General features: G+C 47.6%; 1 protein-coding gene across 6 annotated transcripts in view; it reads left to right on the top strand.

The window, feature by feature from the left end:
* Positions 1 to 1,659: 1,659 nt before the first annotated feature.
* The window catches only part of CCDC150 (coiled-coil domain containing 150), a 209,808-nt gene continuing 187,781 nt past the window's right edge, over positions 1,660 to 23,686 (top strand). For 5 of the 6 annotated variants that reach the window (XM_075340362.1, XM_075340361.1, XM_075340363.1 and 2 more), the window contains exons 1-4: positions 1,672 to 1,829; positions 7,601 to 7,751; positions 20,074 to 20,288; positions 21,611 to 21,789. In XM_075340362.1, coding sequence (XP_075196477.1) covers positions 7,606 to 7,751; positions 20,074 to 20,288; positions 21,611 to 21,789 — 540 coding nt within the window. In that variant the 5' untranslated portion in view covers positions 1,672 to 1,829; positions 7,601 to 7,605. Of the gene's footprint in view, positions 1,830 to 7,600; positions 7,752 to 20,073; positions 20,289 to 21,610; positions 21,790 to 23,686 lie in introns of all 6 variants that reach the window. The other variant, XM_075340359.1, reaches the window with a different exon arrangement.

The following is a 23,686-nucleotide window of genomic DNA, read 5'->3' as shown; positions in this document are numbered from 1 at the left end:
AGAACACCTCTCAGAACAGTGTCTGGAGGCTGTGGTGGCTGCTGCACGCAATGTTGATCGTAAACAGATCAAGCAACTGACAGAAGCTGTGGATGGTAGGCTGAGTGTCATCATAAAGAAAGGTGGCTATATTGGTTACTAATTTTTTGGGGTTTTGTTTTTGCATGCCAGAAATGTTTATTTCTAAATTTTGTGCAGTTATATTGGTTTACCTGGTGAAAATAAACAAGTGAGATGGGAATATATTGCATTTTTATTCAGTTGCCTAATAATTCTGCACAGTAATAGTTACCTGCAAAATCAGATATCCTCCTAAGATAGCCAAATCTAAAAAAAACCTCACTCCAACTTCCAAAAATATTAAGCTTTGATATTTATGAGTGTTTTGGGTTGATTGAGAACATAGTTGTTGATCAATAATAAAAAAAATCCTCTAAAATACAACTTGCCTAATAATTCTGCACACAGTGTACGGTATATAACATAAATATATAACAAATATAGTGTGCAAGTCTGCATTTGTGTGAATAAGTGACTGTGTACATGCGACATTTTGGTGATAAAATTCAGACATTAAAAAGCATAAATAATACTAAAAGCATTAAAAAAAAACGCTTAAAAATGGCAAAACTCGTGTACCATTAAAAAAAACTACCATTTTTATATGCAAAATGAATAAATCTATAATGTTATTTTTAGCACAAATATGTACAGAAAAAAAGGTGAATGGGGCCATATACAAGGACGGGAACATATACGAGGATGGGGGACAAAGATACAAGCATGGGATTGGAAAACTGGATGCTGAGGGAATAAGGCTATTTCCCTCAGGACCCAGCTTCTGCATGCTTTGTTATACATTTATCCCTGAACCCTACTTTCCCATGCTCTACTAAACATCTTTCCCTCAACACCCAGCTTTCCCATGTTCTATAACACATCTTTCCCTCAGCATGCAGCTTTCCGATGCTCTGCTATACATTTTTCCTTCAGCATCCAGCTTTCCCATACTCTGATATCAAGGGCAAGCTGTGTGCTGAGGTAAAGATGCATAGCAGAACGTCGGAAAGCTGGGTGCTGAGGTAAAGATGTACAGCAGAGCATCGGAAAGCTGGGTGCTGAGGTAAAGATGCATAGAAGAACATCGGAAAGCTGGGTGCTGAGGGAAAGATGTATAGAAGACGGGAGGGCAGGGTGCTGAGGTAAAGATCCGAGTGTCAGCATAATTATCCTGTACTCCGAGCCGGGGGGAGGAGAGAGGAGAGGGAGGGAGAGAGGGAGGGAGAGAGGGAGAGAGAGGGAGAGAGAGGGAGAGAGAGGGAGGGAGAGGGAGGGAGAGGGAGGAGAGGGAGGGGGGGGGCAGATCCAAATTTTGCACCTGGGCTCATTGAACTCTTGTTACGCCACTGGTTGGAAGGCATTGGTTGGTCCTTTGGAAGTTGCATTGTCTCCTGCAATGGATAATCTATCGTTTTATCCTCTTGATAACAATGTCCACTAAAGAAAATTAAGATAGGGAACCGAATCCGCAGAACACAAAGCTATGTGTGTCCGCCATGTTTGTGAGGCCACTATGCAGACACAGCGCTGCTCTCTCTTTGACTCTAGCGAGTAGCGACCACTTTCGGACCCCTGTCTAACGCTTGTCTGCGCATGCGCGTTGGAGACTGCTTGTGTACAGCGGGACAGTTTGAAGGAGGAAGCGGCTGTATCACCAAGGTAACGGTGTAAGAAAGTCTGCGAGAGAATTCGGGGCTCAGACGTCAGAATCCGCGTATGTATCAGGAGGGGAAGTGACCGGTGCGCACACCACAGAGCCCTGTGCTGCTGTAAGTCCGGCATTGGGTCGGTAATGGCCGCTGCCCTGCTGTCATCGTGATGATCTGTCATATTTATCTGTCATTGGGCAGAGTGTGGCGAGTGCTGGCTGTGTACTGGGGGGCAGTGATTGTTACTGATTGTGGGGGCACACAGGACACTGCCACTGTATATGTGTGCGACACAGAGCCTTCCTCCAGACCTCCATATACAGGCAGCCGATCAGTAAAGCACTTTATTATATTCATCCTCGGCAGCACATCGTTCTGTGTATACTGGAGCTGTGCTGCCGAGCACCATAGCACTGTATGCGCACAGAACGATCTATTACTGGTGATCCTCTGCACCCTGGAAAGTGACCTGGCCGCAGACCTGCAGTCGTAGCCGAGCCATGGTCATTTATGGCTATTCAGATGAGCTGTTTAGCCCAAATCGTGAAGTTCTTTATCATTAATGGCATGTGTGGGGCTCTGAGCCTCCTTCCTGGCAGGCAATGACTGGAGCTGCCGCCTCTGCCCTCTGGAGACATTACAGCGCTGTGTTCTCAGGATGGGTGGGGTGCTCTGCGGTGTGACCCCCACACGGTGTGAGGGTTATCACTTATCCACAGTCGGAGCTGACCGTTTCATGCCCTGACAGCCATAGATGCTCTTATTTGGAGCACCTCATTCATATCTCCACAGTCGGTGTAGCCTCTGCCTCCGGTGCCCACCCTACGTGTCCCTGCCCCCTGGCGGCTCCGGTTACTTCCTAATGCTTTCCCGTCTCGCCATCGCACCATCCTGTATCGTTCTGTGATGTAGGACGCGGCAATGCGAACAGGAACGGGTTTCTCATTTGTTGTTCACTTTGTTCCTAGTTCTTTACACACCAGGAGCCAGCTCCAAATCATTATTGTAAAATATTGGAAACTGGGGACAAAATACTCTATATAAGGCAGCAAAAAGACCCGACTCTATTGGTGCCTTATTTATACTATTCCGCCCCCAGTTGCCCTTTTGTCTTCCAGTATATGGCGCAGGTCCCGTTGACCTTTTGTATCTAGTGGTGCCAGCCCATCCCCCTTCCCTTTTCCATATTTAAAAAAAAAATGTCTTATGTAAACCAACTGGAGAAAGAGAAGAATCTTTTTTAGCAACATTGTATATATTTTACATTTCTGGAGTCTTTGAGGATCCAATTCAAATTGCTTATTCTTACCCACAAAGCTCTCCACAATGCGTCTTCCCCCCTCCATCTCCACCCTCCTCTCTGTCTATCACCCTACCTGTTCTCTACAGTCATGGCCAAAAGTTTTGAGAATGACACCAAAATGATATTTTCACATGATCTGTTGCCCTCTGGTTTTTAATTGTGTTTGTCTGATGTTTACATCACATACAGAAATATAATTGCAATCATATTATGAGTACCAAAAGGTTATATTGACAGAATGAGTTAATGCAGCAAGTTAATATTTGCAGTGTTGACCCTTCTTCTTCAGGACCTCTGCAATTCTCCCTGGCATGCTCTCAATCAACTTCTGGACCAAATCCTGACTGATAGCTGTCCATTCTTGCATAAGCAATGCTTGCATTTTGCCAGAATTTGTTGGTTTTTGTTTGTCCACCCGTCTCTTGATGATTGCCCACAAGTTCTCAATGGGATTAAGATCTGGGGAGTTTCCAGGCCATGGACCCCAAATCTCTGTTTTGTTCCATGAGCTATTTATGGCAAGGTGCTCCATCATGCTGGAAAAGGCATTGTTGGGCGCCAAACTGCTCTTGGACAGTTGGGAGAAGTTGCTCTTGGAGGACATTCTGGTACCATTCTTTATTCATGGCTGTGTTTTTAGGCTAGACTGTGAGTGAGCCGATTCCCTTGGCTGAGAAGCAACCCCACACATGAATCGTTTCAGGATGCTTAACAGTTGGCATGAGACAAGACTGGTGGTAGCGCTCACCTCTTCTTCTCCTAATAAGCTGTTTTCCAGATGTCCCAAACAATTGAAAAGGGGATTCATCTGAGAAAATGACTTTACCCCAGTCCTCAGCAGTCCACTCCCTGTACCTTTTGCAGAATATCAGTCGGTCCCTGATGTTTTTTCTGGAGAGAAGTGGCTTCTTTTCTGCCCTCCTTGAAACCAGGCCTTGCTCAAGCAGTCTCTGCCTCACAGTGCATGCAGAAGCACTCACACCAGCCTGCTGCCATTGCTGAGCTAGCTCGGCACTGCTGGTAGTCCGATCCCGCAGCTGAAACAGTTTTAAGGTACGGTCCTGGCGTTTGCTGGTCCTTTTTGGGTGCCCTGGAGCCTTTTTGGCAACAATGGAAGCTCTCTCCTTGAAGTTCTTGATGATGCGATAGATTGTTGACTGAGATGCAATCTTTGTAGCTGCGATACTCTTTCCTGTTCGGTCATTTTTCTGCAGAGCAATGATGGCTGCATGTGTTTCTTTAGAGATAACCATGGTTAACTAAAGAGAAACAATGATACCAAGCACCAGCCTCCTTTTAAAGTGTCCAGTGGTGTCATTCTTACTTAATCATGACTGATCGCCAGCCCTGTCCTCATCAACACCCACACCTGTGTTAATGGAACAATCACTAAAACAATGTTAGCTGCTCCTTTTAAGGCAGGAATGCAATGATGTTGAAATGTGTTTTGGGGGTTAAAGTTCATTTTCTTTGCCAATATTGACTTTGAAAGTAATTCCTGTTAAGCTGATCACTCTTTATGACATTCTGGAGTATATGCAAATTGCCATGAGAAAAACTTAAGCAGTAGACTTTGTAAAAATTAATATTTGTAGCATTCTCAAAACTTTTGGCCATGACTGTACGCTCTGCAAATGACATTCGACTAACATCCACACTAACTCGAACTTCCCACTCCCAAATCCAAGACTTCTTCCGAGCTGCACCAATCCTCTGGAACGCTCTACCCCAAGAAGCTAGGATGAATCACAATTTACTCAGCTTCAGACGCTCCCTAAAAACGCATCTTTTTAGGGTGGCCTATCACACTCCCTAGCCGAATTGAATTTGCATAACGCCACATCAAACTCCACTGCACCCAAATGCATCTCAAGGTTCTGGCCAACTTTTTAAGGCAGGGGTGGGCAATTAATTTTCCCATGGGGCCGCATGAGAAATTAGGATGGTTTTAGAGGGCCGGACTAATATAATAAACTCAGTTTTACCCAATACTGTATATAGTATATATACTATCCCTTTATAAACAAACAGTAAGTTACGGACCATGTGACCCCTTGTGGCCCTACACACACACACACACACACACACACACACACACACACACACACACACACACACACACACACACACACACAGGCATGTCTGTTTTTTCAAAGGTAGCACGGGTGTCACACTGATGTCACATGGATCACATCAGTGTGCAATCAGTGTGACAAGTACCAGAGAAATCACGGATCTTTTTAATAAAAAGATTTTCTATATTTACCTCTCTCCAGCGCTGCTCTCTGGCTCTGCTGCCACCCGCTCCTTATCGCCGGTAATTATACTCACTGAATATTCACTGCAGTGAGCAGCTGGAAGCAGGGACAGTGCTGGGGACCGCATCGCTGGGTGAGTATACGTGTGTGTGTGTGTGTGTGTGTGTGTTGAGAATCTGGGAGCCGGAGCACCTCGGGGACTCGTCACAGTTCCCAATGAACTCTGATGAACCCGTGAAGCTGTAGCGCAGGTGTCGCAGGGGGGTCATCAGAGTTCATTGGAAACTCTGATGACCTCCTGGAGGTCACTGTGCTTGCAGAATACTCACCTGTCCCCACGGTGATGTCCTCAGCGGTGCTGTGCCCGGCGCTTTACCCAGCGCTGCTCCGGCTTCCAGGTCCTGAGTGCGGTAAATAATCGATGAATGAGCTGGGGTCAGGAGCGGCAGGCAGCAGAGCCGAAGAAAGCAGGTAAATATGGAAAATCTTTTTATTTCACAGACTCGTGTTTTCTCCGGTACGTGTCACATGTCTGCAAACAGGTACCGGAGAAATGCAATCAGGCCCTGTAATGGTGGCACGCAGCTGCAGGGGGCGGGGAGGGAGCGCGTGGTATCCGATGTAACTCCAGTACCAGTCGCAGTTATGGGCTCTTCTTTACGCTGATTCTAGGTACCAGACCCGCTCTAGTTATGTTTGAGCTCCACACAGAACCAATGTCGGGAGCTCCACAATCAAGTGTCTGCTCTCAGCAGCAGGGGCGGACACTGACAGCTTTGGACCCTGTGCAAGAAATTGTATCTGCCCCCCCCCCCCTTCTATGGCAACAAAGCTGCATATAGTATAATTATACGCACGCACGCACACACACACACACACACACACACACACATTGTGTGTATGTATGTATATATATATATATATATATATATATATATATGTATATATATATATATATATATGTATATATATATATATGTATGTGTATATAATATATACACACACAAACACACACGCACTATATACATACATACACAAACACTCCCCATATACTACATCACTACACCCCTATATACTACACCTGTAATATACTACATCCCTATATAATCACTACACCCCCCATATACCACACATGTAATATACTACATCACTACACCCCCCCATATACCACACATGTAATATACTACATCACTACACCCCCCATATACCACACATGTAATATACTACATCACTACACCCCCCCATATACCACACATATAATATACTACATCACTACACCCCCATATACCACACATGTAATATACTACCTCACTACAACCCCCATATACCACACATTTAATATACTACACCTGTAATATACACCCCTATACACTACACCTGTAATATACATCACTAGACCCCTATATACTACACCTGTAAAACTACATTCCCATATACTACATCACTACACCCCAAATATTAGTCACCAGTTACCCCCATTGTCCCCTCTGGTTACTAGTCATCACTCACCTCTCCCTCCTCAGGCACCTCCGTACGGGCCCCCGGCGAGATGCTTCTTCTTTTGTATGGGCCCCCGCCGCCGCTGCTGTTCTTGTACAGGCCCCCGCCACTGCTTCTCTCCATACAGGCCCCGGCTGCTGCAGCTTGTTCTCCTGCCGGGCGGGAACTTTTCAAATGACACACACGCGCACCGTACTGACTAAATCAGGGCGCGCGCGTGTGTCAGAGAGAAAGGTGCCGGACAGGGAACAGAGGAGAGATTCCTGTGTTCCGCTGCCTACACTGTGCGGAGCTGCAGGATCGCTCCCTGCCCGGCACGCAGCGTGTGATGAGGGCAATGTGACCACAGGCCTCCCGGAGCCTGGAGCTCCGGACAACAGGTCAGATTGCTCTCATCACTGACTGGCCAGCAAGGACGCCTTGAACTAGGCGGGCCGGTCACAGACGGTAGGCGGGCCGGATGTGGCCCGCGGGCAGCCCCTTGCCCAGGTCTGGGTTAAGGCATCCCTTATCTATCCCCCATTTCGGGATTGTCATTGTAAATAAGCACTTGCACCTTGTTTCCACCCCCCATCTCATTGTAGATTGTAAGCTCTCACTAGCAGGGTTGTCTCTTTTTTTTCCTTACTCTAATCATTGTATTTTCTATAACTGTCATTTGTTTGTATAAGACCTCCTGAATTGTAAAGCGCTGCGGAATATGTTGGCGCTATAGAAATAAAGATTTATTATATTATTAATAATATACACAGTGAAATACAATGATACAGCCGGGCCTGTAGGGCTTGTTCTATGTAGATAGAATGGTGACTTTATGGTATTTTCTACAGAGGTGATGGCTCGCCCAGTGATCGCTCCGCTCACTATTCTCCCGACCGCCCCTGAAGTTTTCTCTGTGCTGGAGCAGCGGATGCGAGTAGCAGAGGACCAAGCGGACTCCCTGATCAGTGACCTGCAGGCACTGGGTGTAAGCGGCCATCGGTGAGGATTGCCATACTATAAATAGGGTCCATGTGGTCATAGGTGTGTTGGGATTGTGCTGTGTTTCACCATTATTATACCGTATAGATTGACGTTCTTAGTTGTATGACGTATGTTGTGTCTGTGTCGGCGAAATTCAGACCGCACTCGAATGATATCAGAGTGCAGTCCAATGTGTAGCGCACACCCATTGACTTGGATGGGAGCGTGATGTCGGATATATGCTGCCAATTGCATCATGCAGCATTTTTTTTCTTCTCCTGTTGAATTGGCATGAAAAAAATGTACTGCCCCTTACACTGATCCCTATGGTATACTATCAGCTAAAACATCAGCTTGTTCTTGGCTGTGTTATATGAGAGGCTGCTTATAAGTCTTTGGCTTTTTGATCCTTTTTTGTTTCTATGGTAACGAATGTTACGTCACATGAAAGCCTTACGTGTCTAATATGTTTTCAAAATTTTGTTTGTTACTTATGGCAACAGTGTTCTACGCACGCGGGAAAACAAAATGGCGGAGTCTAATGCGATAGTCACAGCAACTGAGAACAGAGGAGTGATAAAATTCTATTTTCTGCAAGGAAAGTCTACAAAGGATATTCATGGTGATATGTTGCAGATATTGGGGGATCAATGCCCTTCATATTCCACAGTTAACAGCTGGGTTGTCAAATTTAAATCGGGCCACTTCAGCACCAATGATGAGGAATGTCCTGGATGACCGAGAGTGGTTGTTGTTCCGGAAATCGTCGATGCTGTGCACAACCTCATACTGGAGAATCGACCAATTTCAGCTAAAGCAGTAGCAGACATCATGGGGATTTCCCGTGAATGTGTTTGTGTCATTATCCATTAACATTTGGACATGAGAAAGCTATCTGCAAAGTGGGTCCCTAAATGTTTCACAACAGATCAGAGAAGCAGCGAGTGAAAACTTCCCGGTCCATTTGTCAGTGTTTCCAGACTGATAAGAACTTCCTGGATCGACTGGTCACTATGGATGAGACCTGGATATATTTGTATGACCCTGAAAACAAGGAGCAGTCAAAAGAGTGGAGGCACAGTGGTCCTCCTCGTCCAAACAAGTTCAGGGTGCAAAAATCGGTGACCAGAAAATTGCCCACACGAAAAATTGCCAATTGTAGCATCACAAAGTTTCAGATCTATGATATTTGAGGTGCAAGATGAGGATAGTCACATGAGAGGTGATCAACTTGTGATTTACAGTGGACCTAGTGCAAAACTGCAAAAATGCTGAAGATCTGTGGTTCGTAGCAGTCTGTCATTATCAGCTATAGATAGATCCGGTCTGCTCTCACTGATTCTGCCTTAAGGCTACTTTACACGCTGCGATATCGGTACCGATATCGCTAGCGTGGGTACCCGCCCCCATCTGTTGTGCGACACGGGCAAATCGCTGCCCGTGCCGCACAACATCGCCCAGACATGTCACACATACTTACCTGTCCGGGGACGTCGCTGTGACCGGCAAACCGCCTCCTTTCTAAGGGCGCGGTTCGTTCAGCATCACAGCGACGTCACAGCTGCATCACTGAACCGCCGCCCAATAGAAGCGGAGGGTCGGAGATGAGCGAGACGAACATCCCGCCCACCTCCTTCCTTCCGCATAGCGGTCGGGAGGCAGATAAGGAGAGCTTCCTCGTTCCTGTGGTGTCACACTGAGCGATGTGTGCTGCCGCAGGAATGAGGAACAACTTCGTTACTGCTGCAGTAACGATTTGTGAGAATGGACCCCCATGTCACCGATGAGCGATTTTGCACGTTTTTGCAACAATGCAAAATCGCTCATAGGTGTCACACGCAACGGCATCGCTAATGCGGCCGGATGTGCGTCACCAATTCCGTGACCACAACGAGTTTGCATTAGCGATGTTGTAGCGTGTAAAGCCCCCTTAACTCCTCCCACCAGCCCAAAACAGCCACACATGCAGAATCAGCAGCAGTGTGATCCAGAGGAGCAATCACTACTATCTGTACGCACAAAAGTATCACTGTATTATCTGTTGAGTTACATGGAACTGCAGGTCATATCTAAAGGCCCCGTCACACACGCAGAAATAAATCTTTGGCAGATCTGTGGTTGCAGTGAAATCATGGACAAAGGACATATTGTTCCATTTGTACACAGCCACAAACCTGGCACTGATTGTCCACAATTTCACTGCAACCACAGATCTGCCGCAGATTATCATCTCAGTGGGAGCCCACCAAAAGCAGCGTGCTGCTGGCAGAGACAATTGGTCCTGGAAACCCCGAAGGCACAGCAGATAGGTGAGATTCTGTTGCTTGTACCACCTTGTGTTTTGCTGGGAATGTATGATATGTTTTTGCAGTAGTGTAAGTAGAGTCCAATGGGGCCCAGTGTATAATTTGTACCTACACTCCCCCACACACACGTTTTTCAGATGTATGGGCCCTTGTAGAATTCTAAATGCTATAAAGACTTATGAATTGCCCTTCCTCCCCCTTCATTATGTAGTAATGTCCCCCATCCTGGTATATATGCCCATGATCCTGGAGAATATGTCCGCATCCTGGTATATATGGTCCCCATCCTGGTGTGTATGGTCCACATGGTCTCCATCCTGGTATATATGCCCCCTTTCTGGTATATATGTCTCCATCCTGGTTTACATGGTCCCCAATCCTAGTGTATGTGTACCTGTTCTGCCCCTGATTCATAATTAAAAACAAAAACATTCTACTCACCTTTCCTCTGCCCCCACATTGTCTGGTGTCTTCTTCAACCACCGCACAGCCCGTCAGCTGACATCGAAGTGTGCGCCACTGTGATGTGCCACTCCCTGTGGCTGCACCTCCGACTTCAGCTCACAGCCACTGTGCCAGTAGCATGTATCCGTGTGTGCAATTTTCATGTGGGCATTTGTCTTGCTAAATTCTCCTAAAAAGGGGGCTGAAAGCCCGTACTTACGAAGCGCTCACTGATATCCTAATCAGGCACGAATACTAAGATTCTTTATAACAAGATATTCTGCCATTGTTCTGCCAATCCACAATTGACCAATTCATGTGCTATAAGATTGTAGGGAGCCTCAGTCCAGCTGGGGATCTCCACAACAACCTCAACATTATCCTTACGTTTTCTGAACATTTTGACACTATGCGAAAAGATTGAAAAATAATATCTGGAATTTTGCCAAATATATGTTTTTAATTTCTAAATTACAAAAATTCATTAATTACTTCTTATAGAAGTAATCCTGCCGACTACGCCAATTTATGTCTTGATAAATTCTCCTAAAAAGGGGGCTGAAAGCCCGTACGTACGAGCGCTCACTGATATCCTAATCAGGCACGAATACTAAGATTCTTTATAGCAAGATACTATTTATTTTAATAGCACATGAGTAGTCAATGGTACATAGGCATTAGAACTATTTTTTAGTCATAGAATCTTATACAATAACAGAAATATGCATCAACATTGCCATTTGTTGTAGCAATACTTCTCTTCGGAGGGACTCGATTTAATGAGTAGGAAACAACATGGCATCTTGCATCACAGGAGCAGTGCGTACACTTCAATGTCCTGGAAGGTTTCCCCCTCAATCTCATTAAGAGTCCAATCCTTTTATAAGAAACTTTGTGTTTTCTGAATGGTTAATTTGTGACCATGTGACAGCTGAGTCATGTTCATGTAACTTGACCACAAGCTGCTGTGGGCACCAGCAGCTTCCTGCACATTTCCTGCACATTTAGCCAGTTGACAACTGGTCGACCACAGTTTCCTGGAGATATTGCAAGGAGACGTGAATTTTACAGGCCAGTTTCCTTGCACCTGTTGTCAAATAACCACGAATTTCCTGACTGTGGAACTGTAAACGTTACTTCCTCATTATCGTGGTTTTGCTTAAGATCTGTTTGACACGTATTCTTTGGTCATAGTGAAATAGGTTCAACCAGAGGACATCTCTTCTCTGATACTGAATTATTGATGGCTCAAAATAATATCTGGGATCACTATCTTTTGATTGATCCCTATCTACATCCCTCTCATTCTTCAGTCATATCACATTGGTATCACAGCATTTTTCCTGTGGGGATTTTTCAGGGAACCGCAAAACTCAGCCACTACGTGACAGTGTCTGTGTTCTGGGATAAGTAGGGCTAGCTGCCAGTGGACTACCTTCAAAAGGGGTCCACCATCAAGTAAAGGTATTACATTGAACTTTTGGACCAATTGAAGGCAGCTCTAAAGGCCAAAAGATGCGGCAAGCTGTCCAAAGGAATCTTGTTCCAGCAAGACAATGCCTCCGCTCACACTGCACAAGCGACCACAGCAAAACTGGCAGAGCTGGGCTTCCAGCTGGTGACCACCCACCTTATTCACCAGATCCAGCTCCCTCCGACTATCATCTGTTTACAAACCTGAAGAAACACCTCAAGGGTACCACATTTCACACCATTTCTGATGCCATAGCTGCTTCGGATGCCTGGTTTGAGGCACAACCGAAATCCTTATTACTCTGACGCCTCATTGGGGGACACAGGACCATGGACCATGGGTGTTATGCTGCCTATCCATAGGAGGACACTAAGTAGATGCAAAAGCATAGCTCCTCCTCTGCAGTATACACCCCCTGGCCACGCCAGGCAGCCTCAGTTTTAGCTTAGTGTCTGTAGGAGGCACTTCCTTTCAAGGTTTGTTATTTTTTGAGGGCGACGGTTCCCTTTTGGGACCGATCTCCCACTACCATCAACGGACGGGAACGTGGAGTGTCGCCTCCACGTACCCCCTCCTGCGACGCTGGATCCTGGGCTGGACGACGGGTTTCACAGATACCGATTTTCCAAAGCCCAGGGTAGAGGCCTATACCCCTATAGCCCAATTCCTCAGCCCCTCTTTGCAGGCTCTGAGTTAAATATGGCACCAATTCCTCAGCCCCTCTTTGCAGGCTCTGAGTTGAGTATGGCATCGACGTGACTGGACACAGCAAGCTGACTCTGCTATTTTCACTGCCTGGAAAGCAGTGTTTAAGGTGAGATCCCCCCTGACTGGTTTCCTAGACAAAGGGAGAAAATACGCTGCAGGGAAGGCCCCAGGACGTCTACAGTATTTATTATGAGAAAGTCCCTTGCTGGGTGCAAGGAGGAGAGAAGGATTCTGAACACACAGGGTTAACTTTTCTCTAGCTTGCTGGCTGGAGGAGGGGTGAAGTCACTCCTGTTTGCAGAGAATCTGCACAGATAATTTCCCAGTGGCAGGGGGAGTGCACAGAGCTCAGGGACTCACCCTGTTTATTTGCTCTAGCAGAAAAGCCGGCTGATAACCACCAGTGACAAGCTGTGTGCTGACTGGAGGGAGAGGGAGGAAAACTATCAGAAGCTCTCTTCCCGACGTTTTTTACTACCCACAGCGGGGGAGGCACACTGACTTCATCTTCGCGCTTTTTTAGCGCTAAGCCCCGCCCACCTGCGGGCACGATAAGCCCCGCCCCCTCAGGAACGCGTGCGAAGATCTCCATAGAGCTTCATCCTTCCTGAGGACAGGGCCATCTGCTGATTCTGGTGAGGTGCTTGCTTCACTTGTAGCTCTGCTGACCATTGCTCCTCCTCCTGGCATACTCCTATTGGGAACATGCAGAATTCTAAGGGTACGAAGAGTGCTAAAGCCCACATAGTCTATTATTCAGCCTGCACTGCCTGCCACGCTGAGTTACCACGTAAACACACCTCTTCTCTCTGTGAGTCCTGTGTCCCTATAGCTCCCCAAGACCCCCCTGCCACCACCGCCGCAACCGTCAGCCCAGAGCCTAGGGCTCCCAGCACACCGGAATGGGCACAGTTTCTGTCCCAATCCATGGAAAAACTGTCACAGAACCTGGTGCTGGCTATGCAATGTCGTCCTCCACACCCTTCTGGGTCCCTGGACGGAACGCAGCCTGAGGATACCCCTATGGATCCTTCTGAGGTAATCCGGGCACATGCTTCACCGGTTGCAGGGATCAGGAAAAGAGCACACGGCCGGGTGTCTCCAGCGGGCTCTCCCTCGGGAGCACACAGGGAAGGCTCTCCCACACACTCCACGGCTACTGAAGAGATGGAAGAGGGAGAACGCTGTTTGTACCAGGAGGATTCCTTGGTTTCACCCTCCCCAGATGATCAAACTGCAATAGACTCCCTTATAGCAGCAATCAACCAAGCTCTGCATGTGGAGGATCCCCCATCCACTACCACTGACCATGTAGTCTCCTTTAAGAGGGCAAGGTAACCCCAAAAGGTTTTCGCTCATCACCCAGAGTTTCAGGATATCCTCACAAAGCAAAGGGAGAAGCCTGACAGGCGCTTCGGTAACCGTAAACTCATGGAGTCCCGGTACCCTTTTGCCCCACCTGCCCCTAAGGGCTGGGCCGATCCGTCCTCGGTCGACCCCCCCGGTCTCCTGCCTTGCCACAAAAACGCTCCTGTCGTTACCCGATGGTTCCTCCATCAAGGACCCGACAGACAGGTGGAGCACCTCGCCCGCTCTGCCTTTGAGGCTGCGGGTTCCTCCCTCTCGCCCTCCTTTGCCTCTGTGTGGGTTGCAAAGGCGATCTCGGTCTGGGCAGAATCCCTTAACACTTCGCTTGAGGAATCCCAGTTCCCTCATTCCGTCACAGAGGTAACAGCTCAAATTGCCACTGCGGCGTAGTACCTCATGCAGGCCTCCATTGATGCTGCTACCTGCGCAGCTTTTGCCGCCTCAAATACCATAGCCATCTGTAGCGCTCTCTGGCTCCGACAATGGCGAGCAGACTCTGCTTCCAAGAAGTCTCTCACGGGCCTTCCCTTTTTTCCAGACCGATTGTTTGGCGAACGTCTGGAGAAGCTAATTTCTGACGCCACGGGAGGAAAAAGTACCTCCCTTCCCCAGCTGAAGCCCAGGATGACCTTCACCAGACGTCCACAGTCCTTGTTCCGCTCCTTTCGGAACTCATTTGGTTGGTCAACATCCCGCTCTGCCCCCGCCACTAGCCGCGGACTACGCAGGGACCAACCTTCTCAGCTCTCCCCGAAACCCACTTCGTCATGGCAGCCTAGACCGAAACAGTACAGGACTAGGGAGACTCGTCCACGACGTTTTTCCCCCCTCATGACTCCTTTGGCGCCCCGGAAGACACACTCATTGTAGGAAGTCGACTGCGGCTCTTTTCAACACATCTGGGCTGCCGCCTCAGACGACAAATGGGTGCAAGATCTTGTGTCTTCCGGTTACCACATAGAATTTCGGACCAGACCCCCGAGTCGGTTCCTTCTCTCAAACCCCCAAAGACTCGAAAACGATGCGAGGCCTTTTTTCTCAGCAATCCACTCGCTCCAAACAGCAGGAGTGATAATACCCGTCCCGGATGACGAGAAGTTCAGGGGTTTTTATTCCAACCTCTTTGTGGTCCCCAAAAAGGATGGGGTCAGTTCGACCCATCCTGGACCTCAAACACCTGAACAAACATGTGCACGTACGGAGATTCAGAATGGAGTCCCTAAGGTCCATTATTGCATCCATGGTCGAAGGGGAATTCCTCGCCTCCATAGATATCAAGGACGCGTACCTGCACATACCCATCGCTCCAGATCACCAAAAGTTCCTCCGCTTCGTAGTTCAGGACTCTAATTTTCAATTCGTAGCCCTACCCTTCGGCCTTGCCACTGCACCAAGGGTCTTCACCAAAGTCATGGCGGCCGCCATGAGCGTCCTTCACACCATGGGAGTAGTCGTTCTCCCTTACTTGGACGGCTTCCTCATCAAGGCCCCTCCTTCCGCGAGTACTCAACCAGCGTACAGATCACCTTGGACACCCTATCCCGCTTAGGGTGGCTACTGATTCTAGACAAATCATCCCCGGTCCCATCACGACCCATCACCTTCCTGGGCAAGTCCCTGGACACTTGTCGGGGCTTGATCTATCTCCCCCTGGACAAGGCGATCGCTCTTCGACAAGCGGTATGCTGCCTTCTACGTCCTCCGTCTCGCTCCATTCGATTCAGCATGAAGGTGCTCGGCAGGACGGTGGCGGCTATGGAGGCAGTACCTTTTGCTCAACTGCACCTCCGCCCACTGCAGCTAGTCCTTCTAGCTGCCTGGGACAAGAGCCCCTTCTCCCTGGACAAACATCTTCACCTGACTCCTTCAGTCAGGTATGAACTCCGCTGGTGGCTTCGGTCCTCATCCCTATCGAAGGGGAGATCTTTTCTCCCAGTGAACTGGCTGGTCCTGACCACAGACGCCAGCCTCCTAGGCTGGGGAGCAGTGTACCGGCACCACACTGCTCAAGGACATTGGACACCTCAGGAGTCTTCCCTACCCATAAACATCCTGGAAATCCGCGCGATCTTCCTCGCGCTCAGGGCGTTCTGCCCTCTGCTAGCGGGTCGTCAGATTCGAGTCCAATCAGACAATGCGACAGCTGTAGCCTATATCAATCGGCAGGGGGGCACCCGCAGCAAAGCTGGGCCGAGTCGACTGGGTCAGTGATATCAGCGGTACACATACCGGGGGTAGAGAACTGGGCAGCAGACTTTCTAAGTCGCCAAGGCCTGGCCGCCGGAGAATGGTCTCTCCACCCAGAAGTGTTTCTACACATCTGCACTCGCTGGGGCACACCAGACGTGCATCTAATGGCCTCAAGGTTGAACGCAAAGGTACCCGCGTTTATAGCCCGGTCACGCGACCCGCAGTCCATCGGCGCGGATGCTCTAGTCTGCTCCTGGCACCACTTCCGCCTGCCTTACATATTTCCACCTCTACCCCTGCTGCCGCGTGTAATCAGGAAGATCAAGGCAGAGGGAGTCCCGGTGATACTGATAGCACCGGACTGGCCTAGGCGCGCCTGGTACGCCGAATTAGTACAAATGCTCACAAAAGTACCGCGGCGCCTTCCAGACATCCCAGTCTTGCTGACCCAAGGGCCCATTTCCCATCAGAACTCCAGAGCCCTGAAGCTGACGGCATGGCCATTGAGACCTGGGTATTAACAAGAGCGGGATTCTCCCCCGCGGTTATTTCCACCATGATCAGCGCCCGAAAGCCTGCTTCATCCCGCATTTACCACCGTACGTGGAAAATCTTCCTTTCATGGTGCAGAGAAACTAACGACCAGCCTATGCCTCTGGCCATCCCCAGAATTCTCGACTTTCTACAGTCTGGCTTGCAAGCGGGGTTGGCTCTCAGTTCCCTTAAAGGGCAGGTCTCAGCGCTCTCAATCTTCTACCAATGTCGCCTGGCTCAAAAACCGCAAGTCAAGACCTTCCTCCAGGGCGTTTCCCATCTAGTTTCCCCGTACAAACGGCCGCTGGACCCATGGGACCTCAATCTCGTTCTGGACGGTCTCCAGAGGTCTCCCTTTGAACCTCTCAAGGAATCCTCCCTTGCTCTTTTGTCCTGGAAGGTAACGTTCCTGGTGGCAATTACGTCCATCAGACGGGTTTCGGAGCTAGCAGTACTCTCTTGCCACGAGCCTTTTGTGATCTTTCACCAGGACAAGGTGGTTCTGCGCCCGCTTCCGGATTTTCTTCCAAAGGTTCCTACCCCGTTTCATTTGAACGAGGACATTGTTCTGCCTTCCTTTTGTCCACACCCAGTTCATAGGATGGAAAGGTCTCTGCATTCGTTAGACCTCATCAGAGCTCTCAGATATTACATATCCAGGACAGCCCCCTTTAGGAAAACAGACTCTTTGTTCGTCATTCCTGAGGGGCCTAAGAAGGGACAGGCAGCTTCAAAGGCAGCTCTGGCTCGCTGGGTTCGCTCTGCTATCCAGGAAGTCTACCGCTTGCAACTCAAGCCCATTCCTAGTGGGCTGCGGGCTCATTCCACGCGAGCAGTTGGCGCTTCGTGGGCCATTCGGCATCAGGCTTCAGTGGAACAGGTGTGTAAGGCTGCGACCTGGTCTAGCCTACATACTTTTTCAAAGAATTACAGAGTCCATACCCAGTTTTCAGCTAAGGTAAATCTGGATAGGAAAATTCTGCAAACGGCAGTAGAGCACATCTCTCAGTAGGTGCTCCAGGCTGTCTGGGACTGGTTCCTAGTCCTTGGGTTGCGTTATCTTGTTTTTTACTTTTCCCACCCATGGACTTCTTTAGGACGTCCCATGGTCCTGTGTCCCCCAATGAGGCGTCAGAGACAAACGGATTTTTGTGTACTCACCGTAAAATCGTTTTCTCTTAGCCATCATTGGGGGACACAGCACCCACCCTGTTGGGCCTTGGTTCTCTCAGTATCTTATTTGGTTATGACTCTTCTCTTGTTCCTCTGTTGAGAAGTTTTTACTGTTTTTTTTTTTTTTTCTCCTACTGCTTGTGTACTAAAACTGAGGCTGCCTGGCCCGGCCAGGGGGTGTATACTGCAGAGGAGGAGCTATGCTTTTGCATCTACTTAGTGTCCTCCTATGGATAGGCAGCATAACACCCATGGTCCATGGTCCTGTGTCCCCCAATGATGGCTAAGAGAAAGCGATTTTACGGTGAGTACACAAAAATCCGTTTTTTTGCTAGGCTTACAGGACTTGGAATACCGATGTAAGACGTGTGTTGACATTAGTGGAGAGTATGTGGAATAAATGTAATGTTTCTTTCTGGGTAAAGTCAAAGACTTATCAGCAGCTCTTTGTACGTCAAAGTCAGCACATCTCTAATGTAAGTCTATGAGAGCCTCCTTCTAGTTTTTGACTTGTATTGAAAAGTGACTTCCAGTCCACCCAGCAAACACTGGAGTGAATTGGCTATTCATATAACTGCGGTCAAATTGTATCGAGGAGGGCCGGGGTGATGCTGGGAACAGCAGAAATCAGTCGGTAAGTATTCTACTGGGAACATTTGTGGTACCTCTCCAGTGGGGAAATTAAAAAAAAATAAACACCCCGGAGTGGTACTTTAAATATGCATTCATAATAATTTGTGGAATAGCTCAGTATCTAGGTAAAAGGTTAGACTAATGAGATGTCAAAATATTTCGAGGCATCCTTGGTGTTACAGCCTCTAAGATAGGTCAGACCCATGGCAATGTATAGCACCAGAAAATTATACAACCCCTAAGGCTCTGTTCCCACGATCGGGATCAGTTGAGTGTTTGAAGCACCTTAATTTACCTGCGTTTTATTGATTGCGTTTTTATCATGTTTTTGACGCTGAGTTTTTGTCTGTTTAGTATGTTATCCTTTTATAGCTGTTTTGTCTTTGAAACACCTCCAGGTATTGACATCATAAGGTGGGAATTACATGTGGTTTTGGTGTGTTTCGTAAACTCATCAAAAGCACGTATATCTTTTAGTCTTTTACCTGCCGCTTTTCCAAGTCTATAGGGAAAATGTGCACAAAAAACTGAGTGTTCGCTCAAGAGAGGTTGACATGCTGCGGCCTGGAAAAATGCACGGCAGGTCAATATACGCAACGTAAAAAAAGCACGGTGGGCAGGAGATTTCTATAAATCCCATCCATTTTGTATTGTAAAACACAGGGTACTGGACGCAGTGAAAATATTTTGTGTCCAGAATGTGACACTGATCGTGGGAACGTGCCCTAAGGATCCACCACTCACCAGTGCCGGAGTATCAGCGTATTTCTCCGTGTATTTTCATTCATTCTACAGTACCAGGTTATGACAGTTGGGTAAAGGGTGCTTTACACGCTGCGACATCGCAGTGATGTCGAGCGCGATAGCACCCGCCCCCGTCGTATGTGCGACATTTGGTGATCGCTGCCGTAGCGAACATTATCGCTACGGCAGCGTCACACGCACGTAACTGGTAAGCAACGTCGCTGTGACCGCCGAACAATCCCTCCTTCAAGGGGGAGGTGCGTTCGGCGAGCGGCCGTCCAATAGAAGCGGAGGGGCGGAGATGAGCAGGACGTAACATCCCGCCCACCTCCTTCCTTCCTCATTGCCGGTGGACACAGGTAAGGAGATGTTCGTCGTTCCTGCGGTGTCACACACAGCGATGTGTGGTGCCGCAGCAACGACGAACAACATCGTACCTGTGGCAGCAGCGATATTAAGGAAAGGAGCGACGTGTCAACGATCACCGTTTTTGGACGATTTTGCGATCGTTGATCATCGCTCCTTGGTGTCACACGCTGCGATGTCGCTTCCAGCGCCGGATGTGCGTCCCTTACGACGTGACCCCGAAGATATATTGGTAGCGGTTTCGCAGTGTGTAAAGCACCCTTAACTGTACTGTGTGGTGGCCCCACTACATTACCATGATACTGCCTTGATTACTTTGTTAGGACGGGGTTTAGACAAAACGTGTTTCGCTTTTTTCTTCTTGGCCTTCCGGTCATTTTTCTGCATTGATTTCTATTAGATTCAAGAATTTTGAAGTGGTAAAATCTACTGAGCTCTTTCGCCCCATCAGCCCAGTGAGGGCCCGGCCGGTGTTCTCTGGAGACGGGGATACCTTATGGAGAAACTGTGAGAATCTAGTCACCCGCATGTGCCATATGGAAAGCATGCTGCAGACATTGAAGCTTAATGTTTTCCGACTCCACACAGATCGAGAATTAAGCACAAAACTCTCAGGTAAGTGGGAGCCATTCATTTATGTGCCAAATGTTAATAGCCCTATGCAGTTCTGCACACTGTGCTATCGGAAGGATATGGCTGTGTGATAGGAAACTATTGATTCACTGTCACTAACCTCTTTATTAAGCGCTGTGTGTTTCTCATGACATCGTGGCTCAAGGGACCTCGGTGGCAGGCAACAAAGAAGCAGTGCTTGTGGTTTTTGGTGTGCATGTCCTTGTAGACAGATCACTAATGCCTCAGTCAGACGTCTGTGTTTTCAACCTAAAGAAAAAAAAATGGCGTGATCATAATGAGTGTCTGGGCTCATCAAAATTGGACGTGTGTTATCAGATTATTTTACTGACCTGATTCTATGCCAGGTGGAGGGAGGAGCTAGAGGCAGAGCTCCACCTCCCTCTTCTATCTACATAGAATCTCATCAGCACCAGCTGCCATCTCCTATCTCAGTAATGGGAAACTCTTCACTGAATACAGTGAGAATTCACAAGAATTTTGATAATAACTATTCAATTCTAGCAGAGAAAGAAGCAGATTTGTCTGTTAAGAATTATTACAAAGTTGCTTATTTTTATGTGTACTATTGATTTATGAAGTAAAAATTAAAATGATTGTTTAACTTTAAGGCTATGTGCCCACGGGGAAAGTGTCTTGCGGATATATCCGCAGGATATTCCGCAGGAGCTCCCAGAAAAGCGCAGCACAACTCTGTCTGTTTTCATGCTGCGGATGTACAGCGGAATGTCCTGAGGATATGGTGTGGGCATTCTGCATTGAGTATATAGTACCATGGCTTCGGCACGGCATCCTAAATGCAGAACAAGTGCTGGAGTGATGGGGAGTTCATACTTACCTCCATCACGCAGCACTTCACTTTCCCAACCGTGTCTGTCTGCACTTTGCAAGAGAAGGTGGGCGGGCCTGAACCAGCTTCGGCTGTCACATGACCGGAGCTCGTGCAGGCCCTGCCCACCTCCTGCTGCTCGCTCCTGGCTCCACCGCGCGCCTCTGCACCGGAGGAAGAGACTCCGGTGTCTGCTATCAAGGCAGGTAAGTATAGGATCGCACGGAAAAATCCGCAGGGATAATTGACATGCTGCAGATTTTTCTATTTTAGAAGAGCCCCAATTAAAGGTTACGTTTTAATAAATCACATGTTGCTTTTTCGGTGATGGATTGTGTCTTCCGGAGACCAGCTGGACTTCATTCCATACATTCCCCTTCTCCTACCAGGACTTAGATTGACGAACAAACCATTTAAATTAAAGTTCTAAAACAGAAATATTTTTCATCTTCATGTTTTAATAATCTGTCACTAGGTGAACTTGAGCATCGTTTACTTCAAATGCAAGAAGAGCATGCTCAAGAGCAGAAGGAAGTGCAGCTGGAGGTTATGAGGTTGCGCCAAAGGTTGAACGCTGCGATTGAGGAGCGCAAAAGAGAACAAGAAGCCAAAGAGAGGCTGAGCGCAGCTCTTGAGATCGCTACAACCACAAAGGTTCTTTAAGAAATAAATCTATTAATGTTCTGGGTTTATGCAAATTGATTAATATTGTTATATCTTATATAACCTATATATATAGTTTATAATTTGTTATTTTATCAATTTAAAATTCAGTTATAAAAACCTCTGATAAGAGATAGACAGATGAGAATTATTTGATGCTAGGAAGAGGTGTATCTATTAATTTACTATCATTTACGGTGCCATGAAAAAGTATTTATACTCCGTGAACGTTTCCACATTTTTTTTACGTTATATCAACAACCTTAAATGTAATTTATTGGCATTGTATGTTATATACCCACACTAAGTAGCAAGTATTTATGAAGAGTAAATTAAATCATATATGGTTTTCTAAATATTTTAAAATACAAATCTGAAACTTGTGATGTGCATTTATGTTCATTCCCCTGAGTCAATACTTTGTAGAATCACCTTTTTCTGCCATTATTGCTAAAAAACTTTTGGGGTTTGTCTCTTCGAACTTTGCACATGTAGAGACTGACATTTTTCCCTTTCTTCCTTGCAAAATTGCTCTACCTCAATGAGATTGGATGTGGAGCATCTGTGATCAGCAGTTTTCAAGGCTTGCCACACAACGGAATTTTGGTGTGGTCTGTGACTTGGTCATTTAAAAGGACTGTATCGTCACAAAAAAAAAAATTAAATACCTGAAAAAATGTAAAGTAATATTATTTTAATGTTTTTTGTTTAAATATTATTTTCTTTTTTTAATTGAGCAAAATGTAAAAAAAAAATTAAAAAGTTTAATATTTTCCACTGTTTCCACTGTTAAACACTAGGGGGAGCAGCTTCAGAAATCCCACTGTAGGAAAAAGCTCACGTTACAGCTTGCAGTAAAGTGGGTGGAGTCTGCTCTCCTGTATGTGATGGCACGCCTCCACCTCCCAATCTGAGTGTTTACAGAGGATAACAGAGAATGACATGTAGGGACACAATGCAGAGCCATTTTGTTGGTGACCAGAAATGTCTAAAGTGTCACCAAGGACAGAAGGAGTATCACACAGGACAGGATTAGATACACGGCTCTGCAAACAGTATCACACAGGAGAGGATTAGACACACAACTCAGCAGACAGTATCACCCAGGCTAGGATTAGATACACGGCTCAGCAGACAGTATCACACAGGCTAGGATTAGATACACGGCTCAGCAGACAGTATCACCCAGGCTAGGATTAGATACACGGCTCAGCAGACAGTATCACACAGGCTAGGATTAGATACACGGCTCAGCAGACAGTATCACACAGGCTAGGATTAGATACACGGCCATGCAGACCGCATCACCCAGGACAGGATTAGATACACGGCCGTGCAGACCGCATCACCCAGGACAGGATTAGATACACGGCCGTGCACACAGCATCACCCGGGAGAGGATTAGATACACGGCCGTGCAGACCGCATCACCCAGGACAGGATTAGATACACGGCCGTGCACACAGCATCACCCAGGATAGGATTAGATACACGGCCGTGCACACAGCATCACCCAGGACAGGATTAGATACACGGCCGTGCACACAGCATCACCCAGGACAGGATTAGATACACGGCCGTGCACACAGCATCACCCAGGAGAGGATTAGATACACGGCCGTGCACACAGCATCACCCAGGACAGGATTACATACACGGCCGTGCAGACCGCATCACCCAGGAGAGGATTAGATACACGGCCGTGCAGACCGCATCACCCAGGACAGGATTAGATACACGGCCGTGCACACAGCATCACCCGGGAGAGGATTAGATACACGGCCGTGCAGACCGCATCACCCAGGACAGGATTAGATACACGGCCGTGCACACAGCATCACCCAGGATAGGATTAGATACACGGCCGTGCACACAGCATCACCCAGGA

The sequence above is a fragment of the Anomaloglossus baeobatrachus genome, chromosome 3 (assembly GCF_048569485.1).
Source record: "Anomaloglossus baeobatrachus isolate aAnoBae1 chromosome 3, aAnoBae1.hap1, whole genome shotgun sequence".
NCBI classification, from domain to species: domain Eukaryota; kingdom Metazoa; phylum Chordata; class Amphibia; order Anura; family Aromobatidae; genus Anomaloglossus; species Anomaloglossus baeobatrachus.
Note: the sequence above shows the minus strand (reverse complement) of the source record. Positions and strands in the feature narration are given on the sequence as shown.